This window comes from Manis pentadactyla, chromosome 4 (assembly GCF_030020395.1).
Source record: "Manis pentadactyla isolate mManPen7 chromosome 4, mManPen7.hap1, whole genome shotgun sequence".
Lineage (NCBI taxonomy): Eukaryota > Metazoa > Chordata > Mammalia > Pholidota > Manidae > Manis > Manis pentadactyla.
In genome coordinates this window covers 175,536,334-175,552,014 of record NC_080022.1, presented here as the reverse complement: position 1 = coordinate 175,552,014, position 15,681 = coordinate 175,536,334, and the positions used below count along the sequence as shown (strand labels likewise).

At 57.5% G+C, this 15,681-nt stretch overlaps 1 protein-coding gene across 12 annotated transcripts; it reads left to right on the top strand.

Annotated features, from left to right (window-relative positions):
- The first annotated feature begins 817 nt into the window (after positions 1-817).
- LOC118919722 (transmembrane ascorbate-dependent reductase CYB561) lies at positions 818-14,877 on the top strand. Of its 12 annotated transcripts, none has more exons than XM_057501604.1 (7): positions 819-946; positions 8,075-8,218; positions 10,572-10,796; positions 11,791-11,889; positions 12,086-12,189; positions 12,614-12,771; positions 12,961-14,877. In XM_057501604.1, the coding sequence occupies exons 2-7, from the start codon at positions 8,197-8,199 to the stop codon at positions 13,151-13,153; spliced, it is 801 nt and encodes a 266-aa protein (XP_057357587.1). In that variant the 5' UTR covers positions 819-946; positions 8,075-8,196; the 3' UTR covers positions 13,154-14,877. The 12 variants fall into 12 exon arrangements, with proteins under 12 accessions (XP_036755815.2, XP_057357587.1, XP_036755814.2 ...); XM_057501603.1 differs by having other exon boundaries at positions 850-978; XM_036899915.2 differs by lacking the exon at positions 819-946 and adding an exon at positions 3,139-3,223 and having other exon boundaries at positions 10,575-10,796.
- Positions 14,878-15,681: the final 804 nt, after the last annotated feature.

Here is a 15,681-nt window from a genome sequence, read left to right as displayed (position 1 = left end):
CACTCGTGCCCCTTCAGCTGCTCCTTCGGTGGGAACACTCCCGCCCTCGCCCTGCTGCCCCTGGGCCACGTTCACCGGGGATGTGTGTTGTCAGCACACATCCCGGAGCTCTGATTCAGCGCTCCTCCCCGCCCGGAGACCCTCCTCACCCCACATCTGGGTTAAGCTCCCTTTCTATGTGCTGATTGTTATGGCCTGAGAGTACAGGGATGTGCCTGTCACGTTCACTGTTACCCAGCGTGGCCCAGCACCTGGCACATTGAAGGGACTTGACCAGAACTGTTGTAATGAATAAATGAAATCTGTGCATCTTACAGTGCCTTTGGACTGGGGAACCCAATCTCCTAGGCCTTCTGTTCTCTGCAGCTCAAGGTTAAGGTGTGTGCCTGACACGTGTGCTGAACAGGAGCTAACTGGCTGTTTCAGCCTGTTGGGGGTGGGGAAGCTTTGCTGAGAGGGGCCAGAACAGCTAGGAGTCCCCTCTCCTGTCCTTCCCATGCAGGAGCAAGGGGAGGATTGATAAAATATAGGACACTCAGATTTGAATTTCAGATAAACAATGAATACATTTTAGTATATTACTTGTAATTTGTAGGATACATGCCAAAAAATTAAATCCCAATTTAACTGGGCACCCTGCTTTTTTCCTTCTTTCTAAATCTGGTAACTTCGGAAGGGCAGACGTGATCAGCCAGGTGCTCGGGGGATCTGAGGTCCTGTTTACAAAGTACATTCTGCTCACTGCATTGGCTCTTCCTGCTCTTTAAATGCTTTTGGCCAAAGAACAGGGTGAACATGAGGTGTGGTTTCCCAGAGCTGTGGCTAGTGTACTTCATCCCATGCATCGCCCCACATCTCAACCTCCAACTCCAGCTGCTGCGCTGTATGTCCAGGGAGGCCTTTCTGAGGACTGGATGTCTGAGCTGAGGTTTGAATGAAGAGCCAGGTAATGATTGGGAAGAACATTTGCAAGAAGAGGTGAGCATGAACACAGCGAGTCTGAGGAACATACAGGCTAGTGTAGCTTTGTGAGTGCAGGAAGGGAAGGATTTGCACAGGTCACATCCTCTGTCCTCAAGAAAGGGCCTTAAAAAGCTGGTTTCCTTGCCTGGCCTGGCCCCAGCTGTAGGCTGGGTGTGTCTCTGGCTTCTCAGGCAGAAGCCTCAGCAGCAGGGAGAGGTGGGGAAGGGAGTGTGAGTGTCTGCCATCCTGGGCTGGGGATTCTGGCAGCATTCTGGCACAGTTTGGTGGGATCACTTGCTCCTTAAAATGGCTGAGTGGAGCGTTGCGCCCTTAAGAGCAAAGTGCCCACGCGGCTGGTCCCCATGGAGGTACCCTACCTCAGAGCGCCACCTCTGTGCCCTCCCCACTTTAAGCAGACTCCTGAGAGCCCGTTGGCAGGGTGTGCTCGCCTTTCTGAGAGGAAAGTGCTGCATCCCAGGGCTGCAGGGCCATGGGTAAGGGCCCCAGCCTGCTTCAGCACGAGCCTCTCTCCTGGCTTTGGAGGGGCTGAAAGCCCTACAGTGGGGAGCTCAGCTCTCCAGTCGGGTTCCCACAGAGGCTCTGCTCTTCTGGGCTGCCTGGCCCGCCCCAGTCCTCCTCAGAGGCCAAATACACACGCCCGAATAATGGGAAATGGCTCAGTTCCACATTCAACTCACAAAGCGTTTGTTGCCTGCTGTTTGCCTGTTGGCAAGCTAATGAGGCTGTTTTTAAATTAAAATGTCCATTAGCTCCCTCCAGCTACCTCAATGAAATTTATGTTCTTGGAGGGTTTAAGCTGGTCACTCTGAGGGGGTGGACCCGACTACGTCTGCCCTGTTGGAAGGTGTGCCCAGGGCAGTGGGCACCCTTGGGGGTCTTGCCATGTACTTGAGAGAATACTCTGTCTGGGGTTACAGGGTCCCCAAGGCCCACCTTGGCCAGGGCCCAAGAACCTCTAGCCTAAGGATAAATATTAATTCTTAGCAGCCACTGTCCACAGGAAGCCCACCGTGCTGGGGGCAGGTGGGGGAGGGATGTCCCTTTGTTGAGGTTCATTTATGTCTCCAGGGGAGGAAACCCCATTTCCGTCCTACCCCCAGGCCTTCGGTGAGTCTTGCCAGTTACCCACAGGAAAGAACCTTTTGTTCCAAGCTTGTAGGAAGTCTGAGCTGGACTTGTTATCTACCCGCAGCATTTCCTGGACACGGGGCTGTGGTAGAGGCTGGTCCTGAGCCTTGGCCTTGGTACCTTCCTCTGTTAGTGACTGGGGCAGGGGAGGCTGCTGAGTCTGGGCCTTCGGAGAGGCTGGTGAGAACTGATATTTATCCTTAGGCTGGTTTGCCTGAGGGCAGGTAGTATTAGGAAGGACCTCTGGCTTGGGAAAAGGGGGCAAAACATGCCTGTGTGCGTGTCGGGGGTGGGGGTGCGTAACAAGGGAAGGTACCAGCCTCCTTTACGGTGCCATCTCCTCCCTGGGGGCTGGGAGCCCGGAGGCGTGTCCCCCAGGCGCAGGAGCGGCAGCGTGGGCCCAAGCCCGGGCCGTGTCTGACACCTAGTGGCTACCTGCGGCCGGTGGGGCGACGGGAGGGGAGGGAAGGTTGGAGGGAGAGGACCGAGGCAGCGCGGGGACCAGGCCTGGGCAGGCCCGCAGTGCAGGCCGGGCACCCCGCACCTCTGCCTCCCCCCAGGCGGGCCCGGCGGCCCAGCCCCCAGCCGCGCCCGCGGCCTGCGCGTCCCGCCTCGGCCCCGAGAGCTCCTTGACGCACCCCCGGGCTCGCAGACCCCCGTGTGCCCCCGAACCCCGGGGTCTCGGGAAGCCAGGTCGCGGGGCCCGAATCTGGAAGGTCACCCGAGCCCGGGTCCAGAAGTCCGAGTCCGGTGGGCGCGGGTCTCGGCCCGCAGGGCCCTGCGCAGGAACCCCTGCCCCGCGGGCGTCAGGGTTTGGGCCCGGGCTCCGACGGGGGCCCGGCCCCGGGGCACAGGAGCGGCTCCACGGCCCCCGCCCGTCGCGTGACCCTCGCCGCCCGCCTCGCGGCCAGCCCGCCACCGCCGCCGCCCGGTCCCCATGGCGACGCCGCAGCGCCAGGGCGGGCGCGGCTGGCAGAACCGGCCGAGCTGCCGGGCGCGGCGGCGCGGGGCGCTCCGGGCGGGTAGGCGGCGCGGGGCGCTCCGGGCGGGTAGGCGGCGCGGCGCCGAGGGGACGAGCGGGCTCCGGGCTCCGGGCCCCGCGCCCGGCCAGGTAGGCGGCCGGGGCCGGTGGGTGCGCGGCGGGCCCCGGCGCGGGGGCGGGGAAGGGGCCCAGGTGTGCGGGGGCTGGGGCCCGGTCGCGCCCGCCTCCCAGGCCAGGCTCCCCGGGCCGCAGAGAGCGTTTCCCTGCCGCCGCACCTGCCCCTCTCCTCACCTGCCTCCCAGGCTCGGAGGACCACGGAGCCAGGCCGGGGCTTAGGGAGCTTGTCCTGCTCCTCCCTGGGCTGTAGCCTTCGCGCCGGGGGTGCCTCTGTGCTGGGCCTCTGTGGAAGTGAGAATGGACTGGCAGGTGATGCCACGTTGATCCACGGGGCCACGGCACTTTAGAAACAAGGTAGGGACGCAGTGGCTCAACCAACATTTGCCACGACTGTCTGAAACCTGAAACCGAGTCGGCCAGGACTGCTGGCTGGCGGCTGGGCCTCCCTTGACCTCGCCTTTTCCCTCTTGGGGTGAAATGCCCAGCTGGTAGATCCCTTCCTGGTTCTCCCGGAACATCCCGGCTGTGGGTAGGAGTTTCTTACTTGAGAATCCTCCTTGCTGAGTTGGCCTTGGTGGGCCCTGAACTGTGGGTACAGGGGTGCAGAACTGGGCTGAGGAAGGGGTCCCCTGCTACCTCTGGCTCCGGCATGATAGCAGGACCACCTTGCCTCTGTGCCTGTCCTTTTTCGTGGGCCCCCGCAGGGAGGAGGGTCCATGGGGACCCTGGAGTACTGACATGTTTGCAGAGGCCGGGCCCCCTCCCAGGTCCCCCCACGGGTTGCCCCTCCCCTCTCATGCCCTCTACCTTAGCAGTCTGGGGATTTTCAGACTCGTTAAACAAAGCTCAGTTGTTGGACGCCTGGATTCTGTTCGTTTTCTCAGCAAATTTAAAAAACAAAGCTTTGCCACTTTCTCAGAGATACCTCGTATTTGTCTCGTGAAAGTGGATTGAGACAGAAAATACCGGCAACTTGTGAATGCCTGGGTGAGACTCATACAGGGAAGGGCTTCTGCAGCCCCACCCTCCACCCCGCCCCTCCAGGCAGGAGGAGCCTCCTGGACGCGAGGTGGAACCCACCTGCAGGTCGCTCTGCTTCCCTGCCCTGGCCACCACCTCTTGGCAGGCAGAGCTTGGCTTCTGCTAATATGGAGTGGGTCAGCAGCACTAGAAGGTGTTGGTGGAGGAATCAGCCCCAGACCCAGGGGTTTCTGCCATGTGAGGGGACTGGTGGTAGACAGAAGGGCAATGTGGATTTACTAGAGGGGGTAGTGCTCTCTGTGGCCTCACACTGCTTGTGTCAACAGTTCTGATGTGCAGATTTGATTTTTGTTAAATTGCTATTTGGTTGAATGCCTACTGTGTGGGAGGCGCTGTGCTAGGCATGGGTACATAGTTATCCCCCCAAATCTTTGCTATAGGCCAGTAAAGTGGCACCCAAGATCCCCCTACCTTGTGTATGAGGAAGCAGGCTCAGTGAGGGGCTGGACTGGCCCAGCAGCAGTCATGCACCATGGGGCTGGCACTGAGACCACATCAGCGACCAGGGCTACACCATCACTTTCATGGGCCCTGGGCACTTTTGCCTTCCTGGGCCCCTTCTTCCATATAAAAACCAGATAAAAGGTATATTTTACAATTAATTGGGTATTAAGACAAAAATAATCCAGGCTGGATTAAAAATTAAAACATTTCTTCAAGCCTAAAAGCCTTTTCTCTTGATTATAGCATAAATTATTGCCCACATGTGTGGGTCCCTGTTAAGTACTGGGAACCCTGGCACTGAGCCTCCTGTAAGGAGAGCTGGCTCAGTGTCTAACATTAAGCTCTGCTTTCTTCCTGCAGGCTACTTTGGTGCCCTGCCTAACAGCTCAGCCTTCATTTGCCTACTCTTCCATCCCATTCTAGGACAATTGAGCCATTTTCCCCCTCACTCATCAGGAAAAGATCTAGCCTCCACCCCCAGTACAATATACTCTAACCCAATTAAATCCCTGCTGTGGATGAGGAGGGCTGTGGCCGGGCCAGGCTCCCTTGCTTCCAGGCTGTAGGGCATGGGCAGTGTCTGGTTCCCATAATGCGATTAGGCCTGGTGGCCTTTTGATGACACACAGTGGGCATGGGGAGGAAGAGTGATTCTCAGCACATTCCAGCCCTGGGGGTAGCTCCTGTCCCCATTTGATTGCATTAAGTGGCATCTGCCTGCAAGTGTGTGGGAGGGGAGAAGTGAAAGTCTCAGCCCAAGGTTCCAGAAGCTGCCAGAGCTACTGTCACCCTGATCACGTGGCACAGGAAGAAGGGTGGCCACTTGAAGGGGACACGGGCCCCCTCTGGTCCCAAGACTATGGTCTGCTGGGCAGAGGCGACCTTTGTGTGGAGAGGGGCTGCTTCCAGGCCCTTGACACTGCTGCCCACACTTCTGCTCTGGGAACCCAGGAGGCCCAAGGCATTCTGGGGGCCAAGGCAGTGAGGAGTGAAGGGTGGGAGATTGTTCTCACAGGCTGGGAAATGAGGGAGCGTGAGTTAAAGGCTTCTTACTAGGGAGTGCTCTCAACTGATTCCAGGGTTCGTGGATACAGTTGCGTGGGTGGGTGGGTGGGTGAGACTGCAGCCAGAGCCACTGAAATGCGTTCTCTCTCCAGCCTGGGAAGGAGACCCTCAGAGCAAAGACAGGTTGTCAGTTACATAGAACTGGATAAGCGAAGGAGGATTGCTGTTGCTAAAGGAATCTTTCAGTTCATCTTCTGCAAAGCACAATACTCACCACTTCGGTTTTTTGTACATCTCGATTTTCCACACTTGGATCTTACAGCTTGTGAAGTCACCAGGATGGTCATGTTTGATGGGAGTTTTCCTGTCACCCCTCATACTTGGACTTAGAATTACCTTCTAATTGGAAAGGGACATGGGGACGACAGCTTGGGCCTTAGTAATTCCAACAGTCATTCTTTGTCTCACTTCCTTGTGGGTGCCTAGATCCCTGGGCTCTGCACCCATGGAGCCTCTGACATGAAGCTCTTGCAGCTCTTGTCACTGCTTCTCTCCTAACCTCCATTCCCACCCTGGGGCCTTTTCTCCCAGGGAGCCCACCAGGGACACCAGTGCCCATGCTGGGATGGGTTTAAACTGCTTGGGACCATGATTCTTTGAGGGGTGAGGAGGATGCAGGGGGACTGGCATGGGACAGGGGAGGCCACCTTGGGGCCCTGATGCAAAGCACCTTCCTTGGCAGGCGCCCATTCAGGTCCTTGAGTGGCTCCAGTATTTGGGAAGCATGACAGCTCTGTTACTGGGCAAAGCTACAACAGCGACAGACAGCTGGCTGCTCAGCACCTGCTCTTTGGAGGTCTGAATTTATCTCATAGCTCAAATTCTTACTCTCCCATTTACTTGAAAATCTGCATCTGCTCTGCAACTTGTCTGCAAGCCCCTGAAGGCAGGGACCCAAGTCTTATCTGTACTGCTCCAGCATCCAGTCCTGTATGGCCGGCATATAGTAGGTGCTCAATGAACAACTGAGGCGGGCAACTATTTGTTGCTGATTTGGGGCACGTCATTTATCCTCTTTGAGTCCCAGTTCCCTCATCTGTCAAATGGGGATTGTACTCCTAGTCTCACAGTGCTTTTGTGGGGGTTAGATGAGAATGCAGGGATGTGGAGTGCCAGTAGGGGCCTCCTAGCCAAGGTTCCTTGTCCTCCCAAAGCACACAAACACTATCGCTACTCCACCAGCGTGTGTGCAAACAGCATTAGGGCTCCGACTTCCAAGGGGATTCAGGCTATCAATCTGCAGTGTGGACTGGTAAAGCTGCCCCGTTAGTCACTGTGCTATCCCAACGTGGGTTTTCTTCTCAGCACCAAGTGCTTCACCAGGTCTCCGCGAACACTGACTGGGCGTGCTACAGTTTACTCAGTTCTGACACTGTCTGCCTGGGGATCCCTCAGGTTAAGGGCCCAGTCCCACAAGACTGTCCCCCTTCAGACACCAGTCACAAACCTAGGTTGTCACCTATGCTTCTGACCAGGCAGCTACAGGTAAAAGAGGTTCCCACCACCTCCTTCTCAGGTTCAATTAATTTGCTAGAGTGGTTCACAGAACTCAGAGAATCACTCTACTTACTAGATTACTGTTTTATCATAAAAGGATGTAACTCAGGGATAGGCTGATGGAAGAGGTACCTACAGTGAAGTCTGCAAGGGTCTCAAGCTCAAGGGAACTGGGGTGTGCCATCCTCCCCCAGAAGCTCTCCAAACACCATCCTTTTGGGCTTTATGGAGGCTCCGTGAGACATGGTTGACAAAATTGTTGGCCGTGGGTGACAGGGCTCAGTGTCTGCCCCTCTCCCTACCAGGGGTCGAGGAATGGGACTGAAGGTTCCAGCCCTCCTATCACTTGGTTCCTCTGGCACCACCAGCCCCCATCCTTGGGTTGTCTGGGGAGGTGGGGCTCACTAACTTAATGGAGACCCCTTTTATCCCTTTCTTCCCTTGGCAAATTCCAAGGGGTTTAGGAGTTCCATCCATATACTTCCTGTTGTAAACCACAGTATCCCAGCCATGCAGAGAACCTCACTTTGATTGCTGCCTGTTTCATTAAGAGGTGGGCGGGGAGGGAAAGCTAGCTCTGCTTAACCCCCACCGAGTAGCTCCAAGATCCAGGGCGCAACAGCTTTGCTGCCCTGAGCCCCACCTCTGTCCTCAGCATTGGGCTTGAAAGAGAGGAGCTGCGGCAGGTCGCCTAGCAGCAGGGCTGTTCCTTCTGTCCCTCCCAGTCGGAGCTAATCAGATCCTGACTGTGCCTCAGGCTCTCTAGGGATGAATCTAATAAAAGAGGGGAGGACAGAACTGCATTTCTCTTTTCAGTAAATTTTCCTGTTAGAGTCGGGCTAAGGGATTAGATCCCTGAGGACACCCAAGGAGGAGGACACAGTCCCTGGCGTCGGCGAGCCCCCAGGGCCACAGAGCAGAGAGGCACACGTGGGCGGATGGTGAGGCGGAGCAGCAAAGGTGGGGAGGCTGCTGGCCAGCCCTGGGCTGCAGAGGAGGGGAGGCGTGAGGTGGAGGGACAGCGGCAGCTGGTGCCGAGAGCCAGGCTCCAGTGGGACTCCCCAGAGGGCACTCGGTAAGGAGGCGGTGGCGACGCTGATGAAGCTGAGGTGGGAGCTTGTGACAGGGCTGGCACTTCCTCGGAGGCGGTGGGGGCCCTTTGTGCTGGGCGGGGCAGTGCCTTGGGGAGTGGGCCTTGTCCTTGTCCCCGGTGGGTCGGGCAGATGGGAGAGGGTAGAGATGGGGCGGAAGCCCCATGCCCTGGCTGGGAGCGGTGAAGACGGCTAGGACAGAAGTGGTGGCGGGAGGCCTGCGGCTGAGCCCCTAGGATTTGGCGGCCAGGCTGCCGAGGTGTCAGAGCTGCGGCCAGCAGATGGGCAGGGGACCTGCAGGGCCAGGGGAGGATGTAGTTATGACAGGGAGAGGAGTTTGATGTGGCCACGAATGCCCAGGTGGACATGGACAAAAGACAGTTAGAAATGGGGTTTGTATTTGGGGGAGAGGGCAGCAGAGGCACTAGATTTCAGAGTTGCCATTGTAGAGGTGAGAGGTAAGGAAAGAGGCGGGAGATCCAGAAAAAGGGGTTCAGTGACAGGGCTTCTGGAAACAGGTGTTCCCTCTTGCCATGGGAGTGTTTCTGGAAGATGATTTGACAGAATATATCAAAGACCTAAAAAAAGAAGAGAGCCCTGGCTGCAGAATTGCATTTCTCCACTTAGGAATTAATTAGACAAGTGTGCAAAGATGACCACATAATGTTTTAAAAATAAAAGCTAGCTAAATGTTTAACAGTAGGGGATTAGAGGATTGGTTAAGACATGGATAATACTGTGACCTTATTAAAATGATGACACAGATGTATATTCACTGACATGAAAAGATGCATGATCTATTAAGTTAAAAAAAGCAGGCTAGAAATTGGTATAATCCTATGTCTACAAAAGAATACTTGTGTTTCTAGGAAAAAATGATGTTAGGACATAAATCAAAATGTTGATTACCTGTAATTTTTTTCTTTTTTTGTTAATCTGCATTTTAGTGTAGGGGGTGTGTATTATTAACACTAGCCATGCCCCAGCTTTTTTAAATGGTGGAATTCCCAACAGCTGTGAGATGTGGCCGAGAGAGCAGTCTGGCTGCCAGGAGGGGGAGGCTGGGCCCCCTGGAAACCAATCCGGGGGCACCAGTGGGGTGCGTGTGCTCTGCGGGGGTGGGGTGGGGGGTAATCCAGGCGGTTGGCTGTCTGCTCAGCTGTCTCTCTGTATGGGGGGAGGCAGGACATTTCCCTTGCGGGGACAGTGAGGACAGTGAGGGCAGGGGAAGAGGCGAGTGGGCAGCCACCTGGGGAGGGATGTGAGGGCTCCGCCCTCTGCAAACTGTGGCAGCACCTTTCTGTGGGCGCAGGCCACTGCCAGCACTGAAGCAGAGGAATGGGCACTGGCTTGTGGGCTTGGGCCGGCCTGGGGTCAGGAGCACCAGCAGATTGAGGGTGAGGAGCTGGCACGAAGGTGGCCATCCTGAGCCGGGGCGAGGCTGTGGAAACACCCAGGGGACTGGGCAGAGGAGCCAAGGAGTATGCTCACCTCGCGGACCCTAAGCAGACTTCCCCCAGCCCCCTGCAGAGCAGGGACAGGAACGTACCTTTCTACGGACCTCAGGCAGGGGCGGTGTGAGTTAAGTGATGTGTAGGAAACATCCTTGGGCTCTGAGTGGTGAGGAGTCATTCCCTGCAAGGCCTCGTTCCTGGAGTCTGAGGGCGGAACACAGATCCTACCTGCCCTGCCAGCGGGGAAAGAAGGGGCCGTGGTCCAGGCCGTGGGCAGGCAGGCCTCCTTTCCATGTCCAGCTGCAGCTTAAATACCGGGCATGGGGAGGTGGGCTCGCTCCTCAGCCCAGCTGTACCTTATGACCCATCTGGAGGGAACACCATGACTGACCCGGTACCTTCAAGGAATTGGCTCACTTCTCTGTAAGTCACTGTGAGCTGCACCTGAGGAGGCCCAGGGGCCCCAAGGAGGCCCAGGGGCCCATGAAGCAGAGTAGCACACAGGTGCGGGGCCTCCTCCTCTCACCGGGAGTGGAGAGCCTTCCCTTGCACCCTCTCTGCACCTCATGTGGGTCTGTCCTGGGGAAGGCCGGGTCCTCCCACCGAAGCTTGGATGGTGGGCCCTGGGGGCCTCGGGTGGGAATGGTGAGCACCGCTTCAGCACAGGGCATGGGGCGGGGGCGGAGAGGGAGCTGGGGGCGGCTGGGCGGGATGCAGCTCTTGGGGCGGGGGCTGCTCCTCAGCTCGGCCCTCTTTCCTTTTCTGCAGCAGCTGCGTCCAGCATGGAGAGCCCGGCCAGCGCGGCCCCCAACCCCCGCCCCGCGGCGCTGCCTTACTACGTGGCTTTCTCCCAGCTGCTGGGCCTGACCGTGGTGGCCATGACTGGTGCTTGGCTGGGTCTGTACCGAGGTGGCATCGCCTGGGAGAGTGCCCTGCAGTTTAATGTGCATCCCCTCTGCATGATCATTGGCCTGATCTTCCTGCAGGGGGATGGTGAGTTGGCCCAGTGCTCCTTGGGAGCCAGCCCTCTTGAGAGTGATGGCAGGAACACTGTCACTGAGAGGTCTCTTGCTGTTAGACAAATCTAAGAGTCTACGGAAGACAGGAAGGAAGCTGGCTTAGAACCTGAGGACACTGGGAATCCAAATCAGGGGCCCTGAGGTTGGGAGGGGCAACTCTGCCAACTTGTCTCAGGGGTTTGGCTGCCTGTTCCAACAAGGATCGTCCAAGGGACTGTGTGCTTCATGGAGCAGAAAGCAGGGGCTAGGCTGTGCTCGGAGGCCGTCTTCTGCAGGGTGGTTTGAAATTGGGGGAAAGAAAGTATGTGTGTGGCAGGGGTGGGGGTGATGTAACTTGGAGCTAGCACTCCTCTCTGGGGTAGGAGCAAAGCAGGGCTTGGCCCCCACCCTGCCTCGAGGCCAGGGACCAGCTTCTGCTTCTGGTAACTAGAAAGCCGGATCTCTGTCTGCTTGACCCATTCTTCCTGGAGGTGGTCCTGGTGACAGCCATGCCCTCAGCGGCGGAAGGCCATGCTGTGTGCCACCAGCCCTGTCCACCTGAGTCCCATCGGGGGCTTAGCTTGGGACCACACAGCTCTCCCTTGGGGACAGGGGTTTCCCTGTTAGGAAGCCTGTTCACCAAAGCAGTGAATATCTGATCAGGCTTCAGTATTGGATTATTTGAGGACCATCATAGCCAAAACGTGACCTCAGACACTTAGTGACACCTTAGTGTGTTTGCATGATGAATCTAAAACACAGGACAGTGACTACAAGGGGCGGGGCGGGGGGGCAGGTGCAGAGCACACGTAGCCGAGGGACCCTGCCTGCCCGGGAGCCTTGCTTCCTCTTTCATTTCCTGCGGCTGCGGTACCCCAACAAACCCTTGACTCAGATCACCTCTCCAGCCCAGGTGTGTGTCCTTGCTCCCGCGGCAGGGGGTCCTGCTCTGGCGGAGCGCTGACATTCCCTCTCCCACCTCCCATTAGCCCTGCTGGTTTACCGGGTCTTCAGGAACGAGGCCAGACACACAACCAAAGTCCTGCATGGGCTGCTCCACGTCTTTGCGTTCATCATCGCCCTGGTGGGTGAGTTCCGGGTGCAGCCTTCCCTTTTCCCGCCTGTGCTTTCCATGTCCATCTCCATTCTGGTTCTGTTATGGCCCCTCCCTCCCCCTCCTCCCCCTCAGGCAGCCCGGCGGGAGGGGACCCTGGGTCCCCTCGCGTCACCGCCCAGCTCTCTTCCCCGTGAGCCCGTCCTCACACGCCCCCGCCCGTGGCCCAGGCCTGGTGGCAGTGTTCGACTACCACAGGAAGAAGGGCTATGCCGACCTGTACAGCCTGCACAGCTGGTGTGGCATCGTCATCTCTGTTCTCTACTTTGTGCAGGTAAGTCCTCTCGGCCCCGCAGCCAGGGGGTGACGGCGGTGGGGGAAGCAGGCCTCAAACGGTGTGCGTGCCATGGAGGGGCCTCTCCAGGGAGGCGGCCAAAGGGAGAGAGGTGCATTAGTGTGGCTGGATGCTGTCTGCAGGCTCTGCAGAGGGTACGAAGCCAGGGTTTTACGGGTGAGGGTGCCTCGGACCTGCTGCCCACCCAGCTGGTGTGGCCCATACATTTGGCCACAGGCCCAGCCTTCCAGCTGTACAGCTGTGACGGACTGAGGCCAGGCGCCTCCCCGTATGTGCCCAGTGCCTCCCCCGGCCCCCAGGCTCTGAGGAGGGAGGGAACCAAGTGGGTGGAAGGAGGGGTGCCTTGGGCTTGGTCAGGCTGATGGCAGCTCAGGCCCCGGCACCGCCGTACCTTTGCTTCTAGTGGCTTGTGGGCTTCAGCTTATTCCTATTCCCTGGAGCTTCGTTTTCCCTGCGGAGCCGCTACCGCCCGCAGCACGTCTTCTTTGGTGCCGCCATCTTCCTCCTCTCTGTGGGCACAGCCCTGCTGGGTCTAAAGGAGGCGCTGCTGTTTAAGCTCGGGTGAGTGTCCTCTGCTCCCATGGCCTGGAGACGGAGCCCTGCCCTCTGCCTCCCTGGACGTGTGCCTGAGTCAGCCAGCCGTGCAGGGGGCAGGGCTGGAACACCCACCTCCTTCTGGCCCAGGTGCAAAGGGTACTGGGCCTCGTGGTGACCCCTTGGGTGGCTTTTCCCTCCACCCTCACCATGCAGGACCAAGTACAGCACGTTTGAGCCTGAGGGCGTCCTGGCCAATGTGCTGGGCTTGCTGCTGGTCGGCTTCAGCGTGGCTGTGCTCTACATCTTGACTCGCGCTGACTGGAGGCGGCCACCCCACGCGGAAGAACAAGCTCTCTCCATGGACTTCAAGACGCTGACGGAAGGCGACAGCCTCAGCCCCCAGTAACTCCTGCTCTTGTTCTCCAGAAAAGGGCCTGGCTGCTGCCAGCCTCCCCGATTCTGGGGAGCCCACCCCCAGAGACTGTTTGCAGGATTAGCAGCTCTGGGGAGGGTCCCAGCCGGCTGGGTGGGAGCACGGGGGCAGCCTGCCCTTTTGAGCGCTGATATCTGGGCTTTAGGGCTTGGCCTCCTCTGCTTTCTCTTCCTCGCTGCTGCCTTAGAGTCCTGCTAGGAATGCACAGGCCCCTGATCCTGCTGTCTGTCGCCCCTCAAATGGAGAAGCTTTGGGTTGGACTCTGGGTGGACCCTGGTTGTGGAAGCACATATTCCCTGAAGGACGGGAGCAGCGCCCCCCACACCCCCAAGGCAGCTGATACTGGGCCACATCCAGGGACCGCTGAGAGCACAAGGCTGTGGGAGAAACCGTGAGCTTTGTGACAGGCCTGGCAAAGCCAAGGCTCGCTTCATGTAACACTGAATCCAAACCAGGCGTCTCGCTAGCCTGAACAGCACGTGATATGAATGAGCCCAGTCTTTGGCAGTGCAGGAAGTGACACGATGTGTAAAATATGTTGGTGTTCAGAGCAAGGTTCCCCGCGTGGGGCAGGATGGGCCCTGGGAAGCTCTGGGGACGGGGCTGCGGCCCAGCTGTGCCCTGGAGCCTCCCCCTCCTTGAGCCCTCAGTGGCCCTGGGCCCTGGGCGGAGGGGAAGGAGGTGGCTGCCTGCTCACCCCTGCAGGGCCATGACCGGCCCGCCCAGGCTGTGCTCTGACCGCTGAGGCGTGTGTCCTTTCAAAGTGAAAAATGATCGCTGTTGTCCTCGGTCCCTTTCCGTGAGGAGGGCAGGGCTGTCTGCTTCTGTTCAGGGGGGACGCCTCATCCTCTCTTATCCGGGCCCGTTTTTATGGGAAATTGGGACCGAGTCAGAATCAGATTAACCTCCCTCCATCCCCGTGTGTGATGCTGTGAGCTGATCGGTTTGGCTTCAGTCTAGAAATAATGTGATTAGAGCACTGATCTTGTGCTTCATAACTTGGCAGCTGCCCTCTTGTTTTCCTCATTTTTTGGGCTTTGAGGAACATGACACAGTTTACTTAAAAGAAGAAATAAAATCTCCCAATTTGACTACTATTCTCTTAACAGCTGCCTCCTGCACATGTAAAAGCTGCCTTAGGGAAAGGGGCTAGTCTCCGTTAAGGCCCATTGCTTATCCTTGCCTGCGCCCGGGTCCTGCCTCAGGCGGTGCCCCTGCTCCTGCTCAGGGTGGCGGCTCTGGTCCAGCACCCCCCACAACCTCCAGGAGGACGGCCAGGGCCCCCGCCCAGCCTCTCCCCATCTCCACTGCAGCTGGCCGGGGCGAGGGTGTGCGTCCCCATCTAGAGTATGCTCTGCAAGGGCAGGGGTGCCATCAGTTCTCTCATCACCAGGCACACACTTGTAGAGCCAAATATTTACATGTGGGAAAACGCCACCTTAGACAAACTACCAAAGTACAATTGTGAATCTCCCTTGCCTAATGCCACGAAGAGAAATGGAACCTTATTTGCAAAGAAGTCTGTAAACTGGTCTGTTTGCCAAAGTGTACACTGGATGAGACTAAGGAGCCAAAAAGCCCTCCACCCCCACCAAAGCTCATGGTGGTGGTTTATTTTCTTTTGCCTGTGGCCAGTCGTCTGTGAAGAGCAATGTAGTGTTGGTGGAACAAATGATTCAATAAATGTCTCCAGCAGATCCCTTGCCTGTTATCTTCATTTACTGTGGCAATAAAAGGAGCCAGTGCTCTTTATGCTTCTGTAGTCTCTTGAATCAAGGCTTTTATGTGGACCTGCATTTGCTTAAAAGCATGCAAAGCACATGGCTTGATCCACGTCACAGGCTGGTCTCAGTCAAGATCAGGGCCAGCTCTCAGTGTGAGGGCAGGGGCATCTTAACCCCGCTAGTGTACTGCCTCACTCCCACCCCTAGGGCCAGCCCCCGAACCCTGGGTGACTTTGGATATTCAAATGATTCCAGACAGGAGGATGATGCCTCTCCCTCCAGGGGGTTACTCCTTCACACACCCCCAGGGGAACCTCACCTTACTGAGTTTGGAACCCCAGAAGTTGCTCCTCTTGACCCTGGCACAGAGCTGTTTCTCCAGAGGAGCGCAAAGTCGCATCTCCGAGCTGCCTTCTTGACCCACCTGTGCTTCCTCTGGCGCTGCGCAGACGGCCTGCTGTTCTCAGATAGGTACCTCTGAGGAAGGGGCTGCAGGCCTGGGGGGAAGCTATCCAGCAGATCTGATTCAGTGTCCCGTCTCTGCCTCCGTGACCTTGCTCAATTTAAACTCTCAGGATCCGCTTCCTCTGTGTTTTGGAATGTGCCAAATGTCGTCTGTCAAGTCATGAGAGGAACAGATCAGAGGCCACCTGTAGGGCCCCTACCATGTGTCTGGGCATCCCAGCAGAGTGGCCATTACAGCGGACTCTGAGCACAGCTTCTTCCATGGGGACCACAGGGCCTTGCAGACACGGTGCCCTTATTACAACACCTTAT